We start from the raw sequence: 19135 nt of genomic DNA on the forward strand, positions 1-19135 counted from the left end.
CTGCAACCACCGCCAGTGCCATGACTCGCAATCCGGCAGCTCCACTGCCCACTAATAACATGGTATCCTACCCCGGACCCCGGCTTTCTGCACCTCCTCGTTTCGGAGGCGACTCCGCCCAGGCTCGGGGCTTCATAAATCAGTGCACCCTGCACTTTGAACTCCTGTCTCACCAGTTTAACTCCGACAGGGCCAAAATTGCCTTCATCATGTCCCATCTCACCGGAGAGGCCTGGCTAAATCCTCTATGGGAGAGAGGAGACCCCCTGGTGTCCGACTTGCCTGCCTTTCTCACGGCTTTCCGGAAAGTCTTCGACGAATCCGGACGGAAGACCTCATCCGCATCATCTCTGCTACGCCTCCGTCAGGGAAGTCTCACCCTGGGCCAATATGCCATACGGTTCCGTACCCTTGCCTCGGAGCTGGCCTGGGATAATGACGCTCTGGTTTCCGTCTTCTGGGATGGTCTGTCCGGCCATATAAAAGATGAACTTGCCGGTCGGGATATTCCTACCACTCTCGATGACCTAATAACTCTTGCCACCCGGATTGACCTGTGGTTCCAGGAGCGTGCCAAAGAGGTCACCCGTGAGAGGAGGTTTCCACGTCTAGCTCCTACTTTTCAGAAACCCGTCACTCCCTCCGTCTCTCCTCATCTACACTCTCCTAAGCCTATGCAGGTCGACCAGACCAAGATGGTCGGTTCTCGCCAAGAATCTCGCCGAGCCGAGGGAAGCTGTTTCTATTGTGGCAGTATGAAGCACTTCATCCGTTCCTGCCCGGAAAAGCCGGGAAACGCCAGTGTCTAGGACCACTCGGAGAGGTCGTCCTAGACAAAAGTAAGCCCTCTCCGTCTCTGACCTTACCGGTCTCTATTGCTTGGGGAGAAAACCGTCTCTTTGAACTCGCCCATCTGGATTCTGGAGCTGCTGGAAACCTCATCTCCCAGTCTCTGGTAGAGAGATACCATATTCCCACCAAGTCCCTGGCTGAACCATTGTCAGTCGCCTCCGTGGATGGAAGACTTCTCTCGGAGACCATCCTGCTCGTCACCGAACCCATAACCCTGCAGGTGGGAATGCTGCATTCTGAAGAGATCTCATTCCATGTGCTGTCCGGACTTTCTCACTCCCTGTTGCTAGGTCTACCTTGGCTCCAGACACATGAACCCGTATTGAACTGGCGGTCCGGTGAAGTACTCCGATGGGGTCCTGACTGCCATAGGACCTGCCTGGTCCCGGTCCGTCCACTTCGCCCTCAGCCTACTCCAGCTAACTTACCTGGTCTCCCGGCTCCCTACTGGCCCTATGCGGACGTCTTCGGTAAGAAGGAAGCTGAGACGTTGCCACCCCATAGGCCATACGATTGCCCGATCGACCTGGTACCTGGCACCACTCCTCCCCGTGGGCGTATCTACCCGTTGTCTGCAGCCGAGACCCGAGCCATGTCTGAGTACATTGAAGAGAATCTGGCTAGGGGATTTATCCGAAAATCTACCTCCCCGGCTGGAGCCGGATTCTTCTTTGTCAAAAAGAAAGACGGCTCGCTACGTCCCTGTATTGACTACAGAGGACTCAATCTCATCACGGTAAAAAACAAATATCCCCTGCCACTCATCTCCGAATTGTTTGACCGTCTCAAGGGCGCCAGGATCTTCTCCAAGCTGGATCTACGAGGAGCGTATAATCTGGTCCGTATCCATCAAGGAGAAAAGGGGAAGACGGCATTCAATACCCGGGACGGTCACTACGAGTACCTTGTGATGCCCTTCGGTCTCTGTAATGCTCCCGCGGTCTTTCAGGAACTAGTCAACGACATCTTCCGTGACCTCCTGTACTCCTGCGTAGTGGTATACCTGGACGATATCTTGGTCTTCTCTCCGGATCTCCGTACACACCGGAGGGATGTTCGTCAGGTCCTGCTTAGGCTTCGGCAGAACCACCTTTATGCCAAATACGAGAAGTGCCTCTTCGATCAGACCTCCCTTCCGTTCTTGGGCTATGTCATCTCCCAAACAGGTCTGCAAATGGATCCCGAGAAGCTCTCTTCCGTTCTAAAATGGCCTCGTCCTGAAGGTTTGAAGGCGATACAGCGATTCCTGGGCTTCGCTAATTATTATCGTCTTTTCATCCCACACTTCTCGTCTCGGACTGCTCCCATATCTGCACTTACCCGTAAGGGGGCTAACCCCAGAACATGGTCGCCTGAAGCCGAGGAGGCCTTCCTTTCCCTAAAGAAAGCCTTCGCCTCTGCTCCCGTCCTGCACCGTCCGGACTGTAATAAACAATTCTACCTGGAGGTTGATGCCTCCTCTTCCGGAGCCGGAGCGGTGCTCACCCAGAAGTCTTCTACTGGGAGAATGGTAACGTGCGGCTTCTTCTCCAAAATCTTCTCCTCGTCGGAGCGCAACTACTCCATTGGAGACCGGGAATTGCTAGCCATCAAATTGGCACTGGGAGAGTGGCGCTATCTGCTTGAAGGGGCTCTCTACCCGGTAATTATCTACACGGATCACAAAAACCTGGCATATCTCCAAAATGCCCAGAGACTCAATCCTCGCCAGGCCCGGTGGTCGTTGTTTTTTGCCCGCTTCGACTTCATTCTTCATTTCCGTCCGGCGGACAAGAACGTCAAAGCTGATGCCTTGTCCCGGTCCTTCCTGTCCTCCGATCAAGAGGAGGAACCTACGCACATCATCGACTCCTCCAAGGTGATGAATGTGGCCCCCTTGGATCTGACTCGTCTTCCACCCGGTAAGACGTTCGTAGCTGTGCCAGATCGGGAGAGGGTTCTTCGCTGGGGACATTCTTCTAAACTAGCTGGCCATGCTGGCCAAAAGAAGACCTTCCAACTTATTACCCGGCATTACTGGTGGCCTACCCTGCGTAAGGACGTGGTAGACTTCGTCGCGGCCTGTTCATCCTGTGCCCGTAACAAAGTTCCCCGACATCTACCTGCCGGCCATCTCCTGCCCCTTCCTGTACCTGCTGCTCCTTGGCAACACATCGCTATGGACTTTATCACCGACCTTCCAGTTTCTGCCGGTTGCACTGTCATTTGGGTTGTCGCTGACCGTTTTTCTAAGATGGCCCACTTCATTCCCCTGCCTGGTCTTCCGTCTGCACCCGAGCTGGCTAAAGACTTTATCCGCCACATCTTCCGTCTCCATGGTCTGCCCCTCCACATCGTGTCGGATCGTGGGGTTCAGTTCACCTCTCGCTTCTGGAGAGCCACATGTAAGCTGCTGGACATTACCCTGGATTTCTCCTCCGCTTACCACCCTCAGTCCAATGGTCAAGTGGAGCGGATCAATCAGATCTTGTCCAGCTACCTCCGGCACTTCGTTGATGCTCACCACTCGGACTGGGTGGATCTCCTACCCTGGGCTGAGTTCTCTTATAACAACCATGAGAGCGAGTCCTCTTCCAAATCCCCGTTCTTTATAGTCGGTGGCCAACATCCTTTGATTCCTCTTCCTGTCTCCGTTTCTGTGGACAACCCTGCTGCGGAGTCTCTTGTCAGCGAATTTTCTACCATTTGGGAGAGCACCAGGTCCGCTCTTCTTCTCTCCTCTGAGCGGATGAAGAGATATGCTGATAAGAGACGTCTGGATCCGCCTCAATTCCGTCCGGGAGACAAGGTTTGGCTCTAATCCAAACATGTGCGGCTCAAAGTACCCTCCTACAAGTTGGGTCCTCGATTCATCGGCCCCTTCGAAGTCCTCAGGCAAATTAACCCTGTGGCCTACAAATTAAAACTCCCGGCCACCCTACGGATCCCCAACTCCTTCCACGTATCTCTCCTCAAACCCGTTGTCTTTAACTTTTTTTCCAAAAATCCAGGTGCCCCTCCTGCTCCGGTTTCCGCTGATGACATCTTTGAGGTAGAGAGTATTCTGGCCTCCAAGAGGGTAAGAGGAAAACCCTTTTTTCTGGTAGATTGGAAGGGGTTTGGTCCTGAGGAGAGAACTTGGGAACCCAGGGAGAACATCAACGCCCCGCTTCTCCTTGAGAAATTTCTTTCTGGCCAAAAAAAGAGGGGGCCTAAAGGGGGGGGTACTGTAGCATCGGCGTCTCTGCCCCGTTCTAGGCAGAGACGCCGTCCCTCTCACCTCCCCGCTCCTGCCGCGGCGTCCTCCAGCGCTGCTCTCCCCGCTGCTTCCGGCACGCGCTCTTTCCCCGGCAGTGTGCTTAGGGCGCGCGCGCGCTCCCCCTCTCTTAAAGGGACCGCGCGCGCCGTCCTAAGGAGTCCCCGGCCAATTGCCGGAGGACCTCCCATATAAAAGGCACCTCCTCCAAAATGGAGGTGCCCGAGCAATGTTGTAGCACTGTTCACTACTCTGCTTCAGCCCTCAGGTCCCATTGCCAGTTACCTGCCAGATACCTGCCAGATTCCTGCCAGTCTGCTGTCTAATTCCTGCCTGATATCCTGCTACCTGCCTGCTAGCCTGAGGTCCGACGGTCTGCCTTACTACTCCTGTCAGTCTGTCTAAGGACCAGCTTGCCCGCTCACCTGGGAGCGCACATCAACTACCTGCCTGCTTGTCTGAGGTCCGACGGTCTGCCTTCCAACTCTTGTCAGTCTGTCTATGGACCAGCTTGCCTGCTCACCTGGGAGCGCACATCTGCTGCCTGTCTGCTAGCCTACCTGGAGGCTCTGCCGTCACGTGCTGTGACCACCCGCCTGTCCAGAGACTTCTGCCCGCTCACCTGGGAGCGCTCATCTGCCGCCTGTCTGTTGGTCTTCCTGGAGGCTCCGCCGTCACATGCTGTGACCACCCGTTTATCCAGAGACTCTCGCCTGCTCACCTGGGAGCTCACGTCTACCATCAGCCGCCACAGGTCGTACCAACCCTTTACCCAGAGACTGCCCCGGTCACTTGCCGTGACCATCTGCCCGTTCACCCAGAGACTGCCCCGGTCACTTGCCGTGACCATCTGCCCGTTCACCCAGAGACTGCCCCGGTCACTTGCCGTGACCATCTGCCCGTTCATCCAGAGACTGCCCCGGTCACTTGCCGTGACCTCCTGCCCGTTCTTCTAGAGACTGTCCCGGTCACCTGCTGTGACTGCCTGCCTGGTCGCCACCCGCTCCCTTACAAGGACCGCCCCCTTGTATAGTAGCTCAGAGGTTCCGCCTCCCTGACCCGTTACATGGAGACAATGAGGAAGACGATGATAAGACTCAAATACCTGATTGGAGCGACAACTTTAGTTTTTTGTCAGGGCAGGAACAGGTTGGCTCTGAGGACGACGGGTGTGATAACGCACAGGGTGATGATGATGAGGTTGGAGATCCCACTTACTGTCAACCCACAGTCAGCCAAGAGATGAGGTCAGCAGAGGAGGTGGAGGAAGATGCTAGTGACGACGAGGTCAGGTTGCGCCTTCCTGGACAGAGACGTAGTACTGGAAGCACGTCAACAACTGCATCCTCAAACACAACTCTGCCTCTCACCACAAGTCGTGGTGGCTCTTCAGGTCGCATGGGTGCTAAGCCTTGCATAGCCTGGGCATTTTTTCAGATCGATAAAGATGACCCAACTCGTGTTATCTGTAACATTTGTCAGCAAAAGCTAAGTAGAGGCCAAAAAATACATAGTTTGAGTACTTCATGCATGAACCGGCACATGGACATGAAGCATAAGTTGCAGTGGGAAGCTCAGTGTGCTACAATGCGGCCTAGCCGGCCGGGCCAACCACTGTATGCCATATCTTGTGCATCCGCGGCCTCTTCATCCTCTGTGACTGGGGGGACAGCAGTCACACCTGTTTTGGGGCGCAGACCTGCCACCTCTTTACCCGCAACAGCCAGCGTGATTGGCAGGTCATCATTTTCTTTGGAGGTGGTAACACCAGCTGGTGTTGAGCGCTGTCCGACATCGATAGCACCACCTTTGGATCAAGGCAACCTAACATGTCCGCCTGCATCTTCCTCACAGACCGGCAGTTTGCCGGGGACACCCTTATCAACCCCGTCTAAGCACAATAGCCAGCCCTCGGTCCCTCAGATGTGGACAAGTAAAAGACCATTTCCTCCTAGCCATGAGAAAGCTAAGAGGTTGAATTTCACCATCTGCAAGCTCTTGGCTACAGAAATGCTGCCTTTCCGCCTGGTGGACACAGAGGATTTTCGAGACCTTATGTCTGTCGCAGTGCCCCAGTACCAGATGCCCAGTCGGCACTACTTCTCAAAGAAAGGTGTGCCTGCGCTCCACCAGCATGTCGCACACAACATCACCGCTTCTTTGAGAAACTCTGTGTGTGACAGGGTGCATTTCACCACAGACACTTGGACGAGTAGGCATGGACAGGGGCGTTACATGTCGCTGACTGGGCACTGGGTAACTATGGTGACAGCAGGACAAGGGGCTGCTGTCCAAGTCTTGCCGTCCCCACGAGTTGTGCGTCAATCCTCTTTATGTCAAAGTTCCTCCACTGCTTCTGCCTCCTCAACCTCCTCTCGGTCTTCCACCTGCACCCAAAGCCTGTCTGGTCATGCCACAAGCTTTCTAACTGCGCAGAAGGGATCCTGCACACCTCCTTACTATGCTGGCAGTAGGGCTCAACGTCATCAGGCGGTTTTTACATTGAAATGTCTGGGAAATGTGAGTCACACAGCTGAGGAGTTGTGGTCAGCTCTGGAGAACCAATTTCATGAATGGTTGTCTCCACTGGACCTGAAACCAGGGAAGGCCGTGTGCGACAATGCTGCAAACCTGGGTGCGGCCCTTCGCCGGGGCAATGTCACACACGTGCCTTGTATGGCTCACGTGTTGAACCTGGTTGTCCAGCAATTTTTAGCCCACTATCCCAGACTAGATGGCCTTCTGCAGAGGGCACGGTCGCTGTGTGCTCACTTTCGCCGTTCGCATCCCGCAGCTCAGCGACTTACATCTCTACAGAAGTCGTTGGGCCTGCCACTTCACCGGCTAAAATGCGATGTGCCTACCCGGTGGAATTCAACTCTGCACATGTTGCAGCGACTGTGGCAGCACCGACAAGCCCTGGTGCAATACGTTCTGACGTATAGCCTGGGCCAACGAGATTCAGAGGTGGGGCAAATCACGCTGGAGGAGTGGTCTCAGATCAGGGACCTATGCACCCTTCTGCACAGTTTTGAAATGGCGACGAAGATGTTTAGTGCTGACGATGCCATTATCAGCATGACTATTCCGGTGATTTACATGCTGGAGCACATGTTAAACAGAATTCGGAGTCAGGTGGTGGCACAAGAGGAGGTGGAGGAAGTAGAGGAGGAGGAGTTGTATGCAGAAGGGCTAACATCTGCAAGGTCCAGACGGTCGGCAGCACCAAGGCGGCAGGCATGTGAGGGTGGGGGAGATGGTTTTACCAGGCCGCATGGTAGCAGCCAAACTAGTGAGGAAGGTGCAGGCGCCCAGGAAGAATTGGAGGACGAACTGATGGAAGACTCATCAGATGAGGGAGACCTTGATCACATTTCTGTTGTGCGAGGTTGGGGGGAGAGGATAGAGGAAGGAAGCATGATTGTTACCTCGCCACCAACACAACAGGGACTTGGTGCTCCTGGATGCGCAACACACATGAGTGCCTTCTTGCTGCACTACCTGCAACATGACCCTCGAATTGTGAGAATTAGAAATAATCCTGACTACTGGGTTGCCACACTGTTAGATCCCCGGTACAAAAGTAAATTTGCAGAAATTATTCCTGCCATAGAAAGGGATGCACGCATGCAGGAGTATCAGCAGAGACTGTTGCAGAATCTTACATGTGCTTTTCCACAAAATACCAGTGGTGCACGTAGTGAATCTCACAGTTCCAACTTGCCAACCGTGGGACCGTCAAGTGTTCAGCACTCAAACCGTAACAGAACCACAGTATCTGCTGGTAACATCAATTTTGCGGAATCATTTCACCACTTTTTTAGCCCATCCTTTGCAAGGCCACAGGAGACAAGAAGTCTGACACATAGTCAACGCCTAGAGACGATGGTACAGGAGTATCTCCAAGTAAACATTGAAGCCACGACTGTGTCACTGGACCCTTGCTCTTTTTGGGCTTCCAATCTGGATAAATGGCCGGAGCTAGCCACTTACGCCTTGGAGATCTTGTCATGCCCCGCAGCCAGCGTTCTGTCTGAACGTGTGTTCAGCGCTGCTGGTGGTGTGCTGACAGATAAGCGCACGCGGCTCTCCACTGATAATGTAGACAGACTCACGTTCATAAAGATGAACAAATCATGGATCCGAAACGACTTTTCTACCCCTGTGTCATCCTGGGGAGAGTAAAAGCTTGATGATTGGTTAAAATCACCCTACCAACCGTTTTAAGCTTTCAAATTACTAATCATGTTTATCTGTATCTTGGCTGGAAAATAATTTGGGCTTTGTAGCAGTGTGCAGCACTGATTCTATTAGGCCATCTATAATAAGCTCCACCAGATTTAAAATTACTAATCATGTTTATCTGTATCTTGACTGGAAAATAATTTGGGCTTTGTAGCAGTGTGCAGCACTGATCCTATTAGGCCATCTATACTAAAGCTTCACCAGATTTAAAATTAATAATAATTTTTAGCTGCATCTAGCCCGGAAAATAATTTTGGGGCTTCGAGATGCGCAAGACACATAAGTGCCTTCTTGCTGCACTACCTGCAACATGACCCTCATATTGTCAGAATTCGAAGTAATCATGACTACTGGGTTGCCACACTCTTAGATCCCCCAAACTTTTCGATCAACCTTTTCATTTTAATAAAGACCAAAAAAATGGTCATTTTTGAAATTATAAGCATTAGCAGGTTGTTAGAAACTGAAATCAAACAGTTTTCAACTCAAAACTTTATTCTAGGTGATGTTACATTTTCACATAGGACCCCTTGTTCGAAAGGAGCTTCTGAACTCTCTCGTCCATTGAATTTGTCAGGTTTTGGATGGTTTCTGCATGAGGACAGAATACCCTCCCAGAGCTGTTGCTTAGATGTGAACTGCCTCCCGCCATCATAGACACTCCTTTTAATGATGCTCCAAAGGTTCTGAATGGGGTACAGGTCAGGGGAGCATGGGGGTCACACCATAAGTTTGTCCCCTTTTATGCCCATATCAGCCAGAGATGCAGATGTTTTATGTGCAGCATGAGACGGTGCATTATCATGCAGAAAAATGATCTTGCTGTGAAATACACGGTTCTTCTTCTTGAACCATGGCAGGAAGTGCTGTTTGAGAAAATCCACATACATTATGGAGTTCATCTTTAGCGCCTTCAGGGATCCTAAAGGGGCTGACAATCTCTCTCCCCATGATTCCAGCCCAAAACATTACTCCACCTCCTCCTTGTTGGCGCTGTAGCCGTGTTTGCGTGGGGTGTCCATCAACCAGCCATCCTCCACTCCATCCATCTGGACCATCGAGCGCTGCACGGCACTCATCCGTGAACAAAACAGTTTTGAAATCAGTCTTCATGTAATGTTTGGCCCACTGGAGCCGTTTCTGCTTGTGTGAAGTGGATAGAGGAGGTCGACAGGATGGCGTATGCACAGCTGCAAACCTCTGAAGGACCCTGCATCTTGTTGTTCGGGGGACGTTGGAGGCACAAGCAGCTTCAAAAACTTGTCTGCTGCTATGACAAGGCTTTTTTGCCGCTGCTCTTTCAACCTGACGTAATTGCCTGTAGGAAAGAGTCCTCAATTTGCCCTTATCAGCACGCACACGTGTGTACTGTGAATCAGCTACATACTTCTTGATTGCCAAGACACTTCATCCTGATCATCGCACAATGTTTAGGTCAAGGCATGACTACAATCAACACTCCACAATTTGTTGCTTCTCAGCAGCCGACACATCCTTTTTCTTTCCCATTTTGGCAGAAAATGTAGGCTGCTTAATAATGTGAGACAGCCTTCTTAAGTAGTCTTGCCTTTCATTGGACACACCTGCCAAACTAATTAGCACAGGTGTCTGCAATTGCTTACAGTGATATAAAGAGCCCTGACACACATCACCATCAATGAGTTTAACTGACAAACAAACAAATTCTTCCCTTATCACTCCTAAACACTTTTTGCATAATAATTTGGAACACAGTGTACATGTGCTTTTCCACAAAACACCAGTGGTTCACGTAGTGAATCTTACAGTTCTAACTTGGCAACCGTGGTCTGTATGGAGTTGTTCAATAAAGGGCCCAAAATTAAGATAACATAGATGGGAGAGGTCTCTATGAATAGGAATTCCTAAGTATTTGATACCCTGTGAGGGCCAGGCAAAGGGAAAGTTGGACTGGATGGAATCCTATATGGATTTAGGGAGGGAGACATCGAGGGCCTCAGACTTCGCTGCATTGATTTTAAAATTTGACCATGTAACAAAGTGATCTATTTCAGCCATAACAGCAGGGATGGATATATGTGATTGAGTGATATATACTAGGACATCATCAGCAAATAGAGAGCACTTGTACTCGGTGCCTCCCACCTCAATCCACCTAATATTGGGGTTATGGCGAATTGATGAGAGCAGGTGCTCCGTCACTAGGATGTATAAGAGAGGGGACAGAGGACATCCCTGCCTTGTCCCATTGGTGATTGTGAAAGGTGATGAAAATGTTCTGACGCACCCCCTGGGCCTTGGGACACCCGGAGCCGGACCCTTTTTGGTGGATGCTGGTGGTTGTAGTCTTCGTGGCGGCGACCCGGTTCCGTGGCTCAGGGTGGTCAAACCAGTGGCGGAACTATTTATGTGGTTTTGATGTTTAAATGTCCGACTACGCCACCCGTGGATTGCGGTCAGAGTGAACCGCCGCTACAGGGCAGACCGCTGAGGCTGGTGTTGTGGGTGCAGCAGAGCGTAGCATAACTCCCCACGGGAGGAGTATAGCCTCAGGGCAGTGTATGCGGAGGATGGGGGTGATGGTGCAGGGCAGCAGCAGTAACGACACGGAGTCAGTGATGCAGTCCAGGGCCTTTACTCACAGTTCTTATTATCCAGACCACGTCTGCAGGTAACGGCTGCCCACGTCGTACTGTGCTCACCAGGTGAGGGGCTCAGACAATTCCCAGATAACTTTGGAGTGATTCACAGGACCCCCTTTGTGTGTCCTTTGTCTGGCCTTTCTTACCAACCCTTCTGTCCTGCTGCCTCGGGCCTCCTCTTGGTAAACTTGGCGCCAGTTTCCCTGACCCTATGTGGTGCCTTCCTAGCGGGTGTAGCGAGGGGCTGTGCCACATAAAATGTCACAGCCTCCGGTTTCTAGCTGAGGGTCGTTTCCTGCCTCCACTAGTTTCGGGGACCGGTCTCCCCCTTTGGCCTGACCCCTCCACGCAGGTGGATTCGGGCGTGCAGTGGCGACTCGCCCGTCCGCACCCCTGAGATCCCTTCGTTCCTCGTTCCTGGAGCCTTCTCCGCTCCTCTTCCTTCCTTCTCCCTCTTCCAGGCCTGGGCCTCTGTTACTAGGCCCGCCTCCGGAGCAGAGCTCATGCAGAGCCCCTGCTCCCTGCCACTTCTGCTCAGACTTCTCTGCACTGAACTAAGATGGTGCCCACCTTTTATACTCCCTTCTCAATGCACCCAGGAACTGCTTCCTCCCTGCTCCTGCACTACAGGGTTCCCCTTCCTCAGTGTTCCCTCCCCCCACTCCAGCCAGGGACAGGGACTGTCGTGCCCATCTCAGGGGCATATTGGTCGCCCTGCCCCACGGCAATGTGGTGTAATGCATGCAGGTGTCGGGTCCTGATCCACACTCCATCCTTACCTGAGAGTGAGATATCACACCTCTGGGTGAGGTGCAATACCTCTGTAGCAACCGAGCCCTCAGGGTGCTACAGTTCCATTTATCTTCAGCCTAGGTGACGTATTGCGATACAGGGCCGTGATTTTGGCTATAAAAGGGTCCCCTAGACCCCTACCCCAAGCTTTTTAAGAGAATCATATATGGCGTGCCAGGAGACTCTATGGAATGCTTTCTCAGCATCCAACGAGAGTATCTAATTACAAATTTTTAACTGCATCTAGCCCAGGAAATACTTTGTGCCTAGTAGCAGTGTCTGCTAGTCAGCGGATTATCCCGGCTGTTAAGCAAGCTACACCACCTGTAGTTTGGACACTTAATTTTTTCAAAGGAAATGCTTCGGGACCACGGGATACTCAGTGAAGAGCATCAGGAGGCACCCCAAGGCATGGGCTGGGACTGGCAGTAGGATGCCTTGTGGTGGACAGCCGAGCTCGATCCTTATAAAAGCTTTTTAACTGCAGCAGCTTTAGTGGACGCTACTGGAGCTGGAATTACGCGGCTGCTGGCATGAGACTTGCCCTCCAATAGATCCTTGTAAATGGATTTAAAGTGTATTCATTCAAATTAGAGAGACAATTTAAATTAAAAAGCTTAGAGCTGCCTCCACCACAGGGGGGCTCGCTCGACCCACCAGCGGACAGGCACCAGTATTGGGAGAGGGGGGCTGGCCGTCAGGGTTCACCGCGGCTCTGGCACAAACCCGGCGACACGGAGGTGGCACGGGCAGGAGCGGACTGAACGTGTCGGCTTCTCACTTTTTGGATTTTAGAAGGGCATGACATGCCTATATCTGTGTCTCCCCCTCCTTTTACTCCTCCACCTCTTTTCTTTTCGCATGACTATATGTACTTGTCACTTTTCCATGTGTTAGTTGTGTCTTCTGAACAGTTTGTCAGCTTTTGGACACCTTTGAAGGTGTTTTCTATGTGTTTCTATGTGTTTTTGTTTGCCTGCCATTGGTTTTAACGGTGTTTGAAGGTGTTCGACGAACAGTTCGGCGAACACACTGGTGTTCGACGAACCGAACCGAACTCGAACACTACGGGGGTGGCTCAACACTACCGGTGAGATGGGCGGTTATTAATACGTCCGGTGTGATGGTGGTGACCGATGAGATGTGTGGTTATTAATACTTCCAGTGTGATGGTGGTGACCGGTGAGATGGGTGGTTATTTATACGTCCGGTGTGATGGTTGTGACCGGTGAGATGTGTGGTTATTAATACGTCCGGTGTGATGGTGGTGACTGGTGAGATGTGCAGTTATTAATACGTCCGGTGTGATGGTGGTGACTGGTGAGATGTGTGGTTATTAATACGTCCAGTGTGATGGTGGTGACCGGTGAGATGGGTGGTTATTTATACGTCCGGTGTGATGGTTGTGACCGGTGAGATGTGTGGTTATTAATACGTCCGGTGTGATGGTGGTGACTGGTGAGATGTGCGGTTATTAATACGTCCGGTGTGATGGTGGTGACTGGTGAGATGTGTGGTTATTAATACGTCCAGTGTGATGGTGGTGACTGGTGAGATGTGCGGTTATTAATACGTCCGGTGTGATGGTGGTGACTGGTGAGATGTGCGGTTATTAATACGTCCAGTGTGATGGTGGTGACTGGTGAGATGTGCGGTTATTAATACGTCTAGTGTGATGGTGGTGACCGGTGAGATGTGTGGTTATTAATACGTCTAGTGTGATGGTGGTGACCGGTGAGATGTGCGGTTATTAATACGTCCAGTGTGACGGTGGTGACTGGTGAGATGTGCGGTTATTAATACATCCGGTGTGATGATGGTGACTGGTGAGATGTGCGGTTATTAATACGTCCGGTGTGATGGTGGTGACCGGTGAGATGTGTGGTTATTAATACGTCTAGTGTGATGGTGGTGACCGGTGAGATGTGCGGTTATTAATACGTCCAGTGTGATGGTGGTGACTGGTGAGATGTGTCGTTATTAATACATCCGGTGTGATGGTGGTGACCGGTGAGATGTGCGGTTATTAATACGTCTAGTGTGATGGTGGTGACCGGTGAGATGTGCGGTTATTAATACGTCTAGTGTGATGGTGGTGACTGGTGAGATGTGCGGTTATTAATACGTCTAGTGTGATGGTGGTGACCGGTGAGATGTGCGGTTATTAATACGTCTAGTGTGATGGTGGTGACTGGTGAGATGTGCGGTTATTAATACTTCCAGTGTGATGGTGGTGACCGGTGAGATGGGTGGTTATTTATACGTCCGGTGTGATGGTTGTGACCGGTGAGATGTGTGGTTATTAATACGTCCGGTGTGATGGTGGTGACTGGTGAGATGTGCGGTTATTAATACGTCCGGTGTGATGGTGGTGACTGGTGAGATGTGTGGTTATTAATACGTCCAGTGTGATGGTGGTGACTGGTGAGATGTGCGGTTATTAATACGTCCGGTGTGATGGTGGTGACTGGTGAGATGTGCGGTTATTAATACGTCCAGTGTGATGGTGGTGACTGGTGAGATGTGCGGTTATTAATACGTCTAGTGTGATGGTGGTGACCGGTGAGATGTGTGGTTATTAATACGTCTAGTGTGATGGTGGTGACCGGTGAGATGTGCGGTTATTAATACGTCCAGTGTGACGGTGGTGACTGGTGAGATGTGCGGTTATTAATACATCCGGTGTGATGATGGTGACTGGTGAGATGTGCGGTTATTAATACGTCCGGTGTGATGGTGGTGACCGGTGAGATGTGTGGTTATTAATACGTCTAGTGTGATGGTGGTGACCGGTGAGATGTGCGGTTATTAATACGTCCAGTGTGATGGTGGTGACTGGTGAGATGTGTCGTTATTAATACATCCGGTGTGATGATGGTGACTGGTGAGATGTGCGGTTATTAATACGTCTAGTGTGATGGTGGTGACCGGTGAGATGTGTGGTTATTAATACGTCTAGTGTGATGGTGGTGACCGGTGAGATGTGCGGTTATTAATACGTCCGGTGTGATGATGGTGACTGGTGAGATGTGCGGTTATTAATACGTCCGGTGTGATGGTGGTGACCGGTGATCTTTGCTTTCCATGCAGGGAGGAAGAACGTCATTGTGGTGATAGATGATCTGGATGACAGCGGTGATCTCCAGAAAACCCAAATCCAGAAAAATCAGCCGAGTATCAGGGAAAGAGCCGAAGATTTATTCCTGATCAGCAACGAGGAGAAAAAATCAAACTATCAGAGACGTCTTATGGGGAACAGAGGACGAGCAGAGAAGAAACTACAGAGAATAAAAGACCTGATACCAAAGAGGGAAACAGGTATAATCATCTGTAGGAGAATATATCTGTGGTGTTACATAGGACTGCAGGTGAGATCTACTACATTATCTGTACTCAGAGAGTTATCACTGTGTTATCTGTGGTGTTACATAGGACTGCAGGTGAGATCTACTACATTATCTGTACTCAGAGAGTTATCACTGTGTTATCTGTGGTGTTACATAGGACTGCAGGTGAGATCTACTACATTATCTGTACTCAGAGAGTTATCACTGCGTTATCTGTGGTGTTACATAGGACTGCAGGTGACATCTACTACATTATTTGTACTCAGAGAGATATCACTGTGTTATCTGTGGTGTTACATGGGACTGCAGGTGACATCTACTACATTATCTGTACTCAGAGAGATATCACTGTGTTATCTGTGGTGTTACATAGGACTGCAGGTGACATCTACTACATTATCTGTACTCAGAGAGTTATCTCTGTGTTATCTGTGGAGTTACATAGGACTGCAGGTGACAACTACTACATTATCTGTACTCAGAGTTATCACTGTGTTATCTGTGGTGTTACATAGGACTGCAGGTGACATCTACTACATTATCTGTACTCAGAGAGTTATCACTGTGTTATCTGTGGTGTTACATAGGACTGCAGGTGACATCTACTACATTATCTGTACTCAGAGAGATATCACTGTGTTATCTGTGGTGTTACATAGGACTGCAGGTGACATCTACTACATTATCTGTACTCAGAGAGATATCACTGTGTTATCTGTGGTGTTACATAGGACTGCAGGTGACATCTACTACATTATCTGTACTCAGAGAGTTATCACTGTGTTATCTGTGGTGTTACATAGGACTGCAGGTGACATCTACTACATTATCTGTACTCAGAGAGATATCACTGTGTTATCTGTGGTGTTACATGGGACTGCAGGTGATATCTGCTACATTATCTGTACTCAGAGAGATATCACTGTGTTATCTGTGGTGTTACATGGGACTGCAGGTGACATCTACTACATTATCTGTACTCAGAGAGTCATCACTGTTATCTGTGGTGTTACATAGGACTGCAGGTGACATCTACTACATTATCTGGAGTCAGAGAGATATCACTGTGTTATCTGTGGTGTTACATAGGACTGCAGGTGACATCTACTACATTATCTGTACTCAGAGAGTTATCACTGTGTTATCTGTGGTGTTACATAGGACTGCAGGTGACATCTACTACATTATCTGGAGTCAGAGAGTTATCACTGTGTTATCTGTGGTGTTACATAGGACTGCAGGTGACATCTACTACATTATCTGGAGTCAGAGAGTTATCACTGTTATCTGTGGTGTTACATAGGACTGCAGGTGACATCTACTACATTATCTGTACTCAGAGAGTTATCACTGTGTTATCTGTGGTTTTACATAGGACTGCAGGTGACATCTACTACATTATCTGTACTCAGAGAGTTATCACTGTGTTATCTGTGGTTTTACATAGGACTGCAGGTGACATCTACTACATTATCTGTACTCAGAGAGTTATCACTGTGTTATCTGTGGTGTTACATAGGACTGCAGGTGACATCTACTACATTATCTGCACTCAGAGAGTTATCACTGTGTTATCTGTGTTGTTACATAGGACTGCAGGTGACATCTACTACATTATCTGCACTCAGAGAGATATCACTGTGTTATCTGTGGTGTTACATAGGACTGCAGGTGACATCTACTACATTATCTGTACTCAGAGAGATATCACTGTGTTATCTGTGGTGTTACATGGGACTGCAGGTGATATCTGCTACATTATCTGTACTCAGAGAGATATCACTGTGTTATCTGTGGTGTTACATGGGACTGCAGGTGACATCTACTACACTATCTGTACTCAGAGAGTCATCACTGTTATCTGTGGTGTTACATAGGACTGCAGGTGACATCTACTACATTATCTGTACTCAGAGAGTTATCACTGTGTTATCTGTGGTGTTACATAGGACTGCAGGTGACATCTACTACATTATCTGTACTCAGAGAGTTATCACTGTGTTATCTGTGGTGTTACATAGGACTGCAGGTGACATCTACTACATTATCTGGAGTCAGAGAGTTATCACTGTGTTATCTGTGGTGTTACATAGGACTGCAGGTGACATCTACTACATTATCTGGAGTCAGAGAGTTATCACTGTTATCTGTGGTGTTACATAGGACTGCAGGTGACATCTACTACATTATCTGTACTCAGAGAGTTATCACTGTGTTATCTGTGGTTTTACATAGGACTGCAGGTGACATCTACTACATTATCTGTACTCAGAGAGTTATCACTGTGTTATCTGTGGTTTTACATAGGACTGCAGGTGACATCTACTACATTATCTGTACTCAGAGAGTTATCACTGTGTTATCTGTGGTGTTACATAGGACTGCAGGTGACATCTACTACATTATCTGCACTCAGAGAGTTATCACTGTGTTATCTGTGTTGTTACATAGGACTGCAGGTGACATCTATTACATTATCTGTACTCAGAGAGGTATCACTGTGTTATCTGTGGTGTTACATAGGACTGCAGGTGACATCTACTACATTATCTGTACTCAGAGAGTTATCACTGTGTTATCTGTGGTGTTACATAGGACTGCAGGTGACATCTATTACATTATCTGTACTCAGAGAGTTATCACTGTGTTATCTGTGGTGTTACATAGGACTGCAGGTGACAACTACTACATTATCTGTACTCAGAGGGATATCACTGTGTTATCTGTGGTGTTACATAGGACTGCAGATGACAACTACTACATTATCTGTACTCAGAGAGTTATCACTGTGTTATCGGTGGTGTTACATAGGACTGCAGGTGACATCTACTACATTATCTGTACTCAGAGAGTTATCACTGTGTTATCTGTGGTGTTACATAGGACTGCAGATGACATCTACTACATTATCTGTACACAGAGAGTTATCACTGTGTTATCGGTGGTGTTACATAGGACTGCAGGAGACATCTACTACATTATCTGTACTCAGAGAGTTATCACTGTGTTATCTGTGGTGTTACATAGGACTGCAGGAGACATCTACTACATTATCTGTACACAGAGAGTTATCTCTGTGTTATCTGTGGAGTTACATAGGACTGCAGGTGACATCTACTACATTATCTGTACTCAGAGAGTCATCACTGTGTTATCTGTGGTGTTACACAGGACTGCAGGTGACATCTACTATATTATCTGTACTCAGAGAGATATCACTGTGTTATCTGTGGTGTTACATAGGACTGCAGGAGACATCTACTACATTATCTGTACTCAGGGAGATATCACTGTGTTATCGGTGGTGTTACATAGGACTGCAGGTGACATCTACTACATTATCTGTACTCAGAGAGTTATCTCTGTGTTATCTGTGGTGTTACATAGGACTGCAGGTGACATCTACTACATTATCTGTACTCAGAGAGTTATCACTGTGTTATCTGTGGTGTTACATAGGACTGCAGGTGACATCTACTACATTATCTGTACTCAGAGAGTTATCACTGTGTTATCTGTGGTGTTACATAGGACTGCAGGAGACATCTACTACATTATCTGTACACAGAGAGTTATCTCTGTGTTATCTGTGGAGTTACATAGGACTGCAGGTGACATCTACTACATTATCTGTACTCAGAGAGTCATCACTGTGTTATCTGTGGTGTTACACAGGACTGCAGGTGACATCTACTACATTATCTGTACTCAGAGAGATATCACTGTGTTATCTGTGGTGTTACATAGGACTGCAGGAGACATCTACTACATTATCTGTACTCAGGGAGATATCACTGTGTTATCGGTGGTGTTACATAGGACTGCAGGTGAGATCTACTACATTATCTGTACTCAGAGAGTTATCACTGTGTTATCGGTGGTGTTACATAGGACTGCAGGTGACAACTACTACATTATCTGTACTCAGAGAGATATCACTGTTTTATCTGAGGTGTTACATAGGACTGCAGGTGACATCTACTACATTATCTGTACTCAGAGAGTTATCACTGTGTTATCGGTGGTGTTACATAGGACTGCAG

At 49.1% G+C, this 19135-nt stretch overlaps 1 protein-coding gene across 3 annotated transcripts in view; it reads left to right on the forward strand.

Annotated features, from left to right (window-relative positions):
• The window catches only part of LOC141162668 (uncharacterized), a 193508-nt gene that overhangs the window by 42111 nt on the left and 132262 nt on the right, over positions 1–19135 (forward strand). For all 3 annotated transcript variants that reach the window (XM_073649016.1, XM_073649014.1, XM_073649015.1), the window contains one exon: positions 14836–15063. In XM_073649016.1, coding sequence (XP_073505117.1) covers positions 14836–15063 — 228 coding nt within the window. The remainder of the gene's footprint in view (positions 1–14835; positions 15064–19135) is intronic.

This window comes from Phyllobates terribilis, unplaced genomic scaffold (assembly GCF_046119375.1).
Source record: "Phyllobates terribilis strain yellow unplaced genomic scaffold, ASM4611937v1 Scaffold_9__5_contigs__length_417890890, whole genome shotgun sequence".
NCBI lineage: Eukaryota > Metazoa > Chordata > Amphibia > Anura > Dendrobatidae > Phyllobates > Phyllobates terribilis.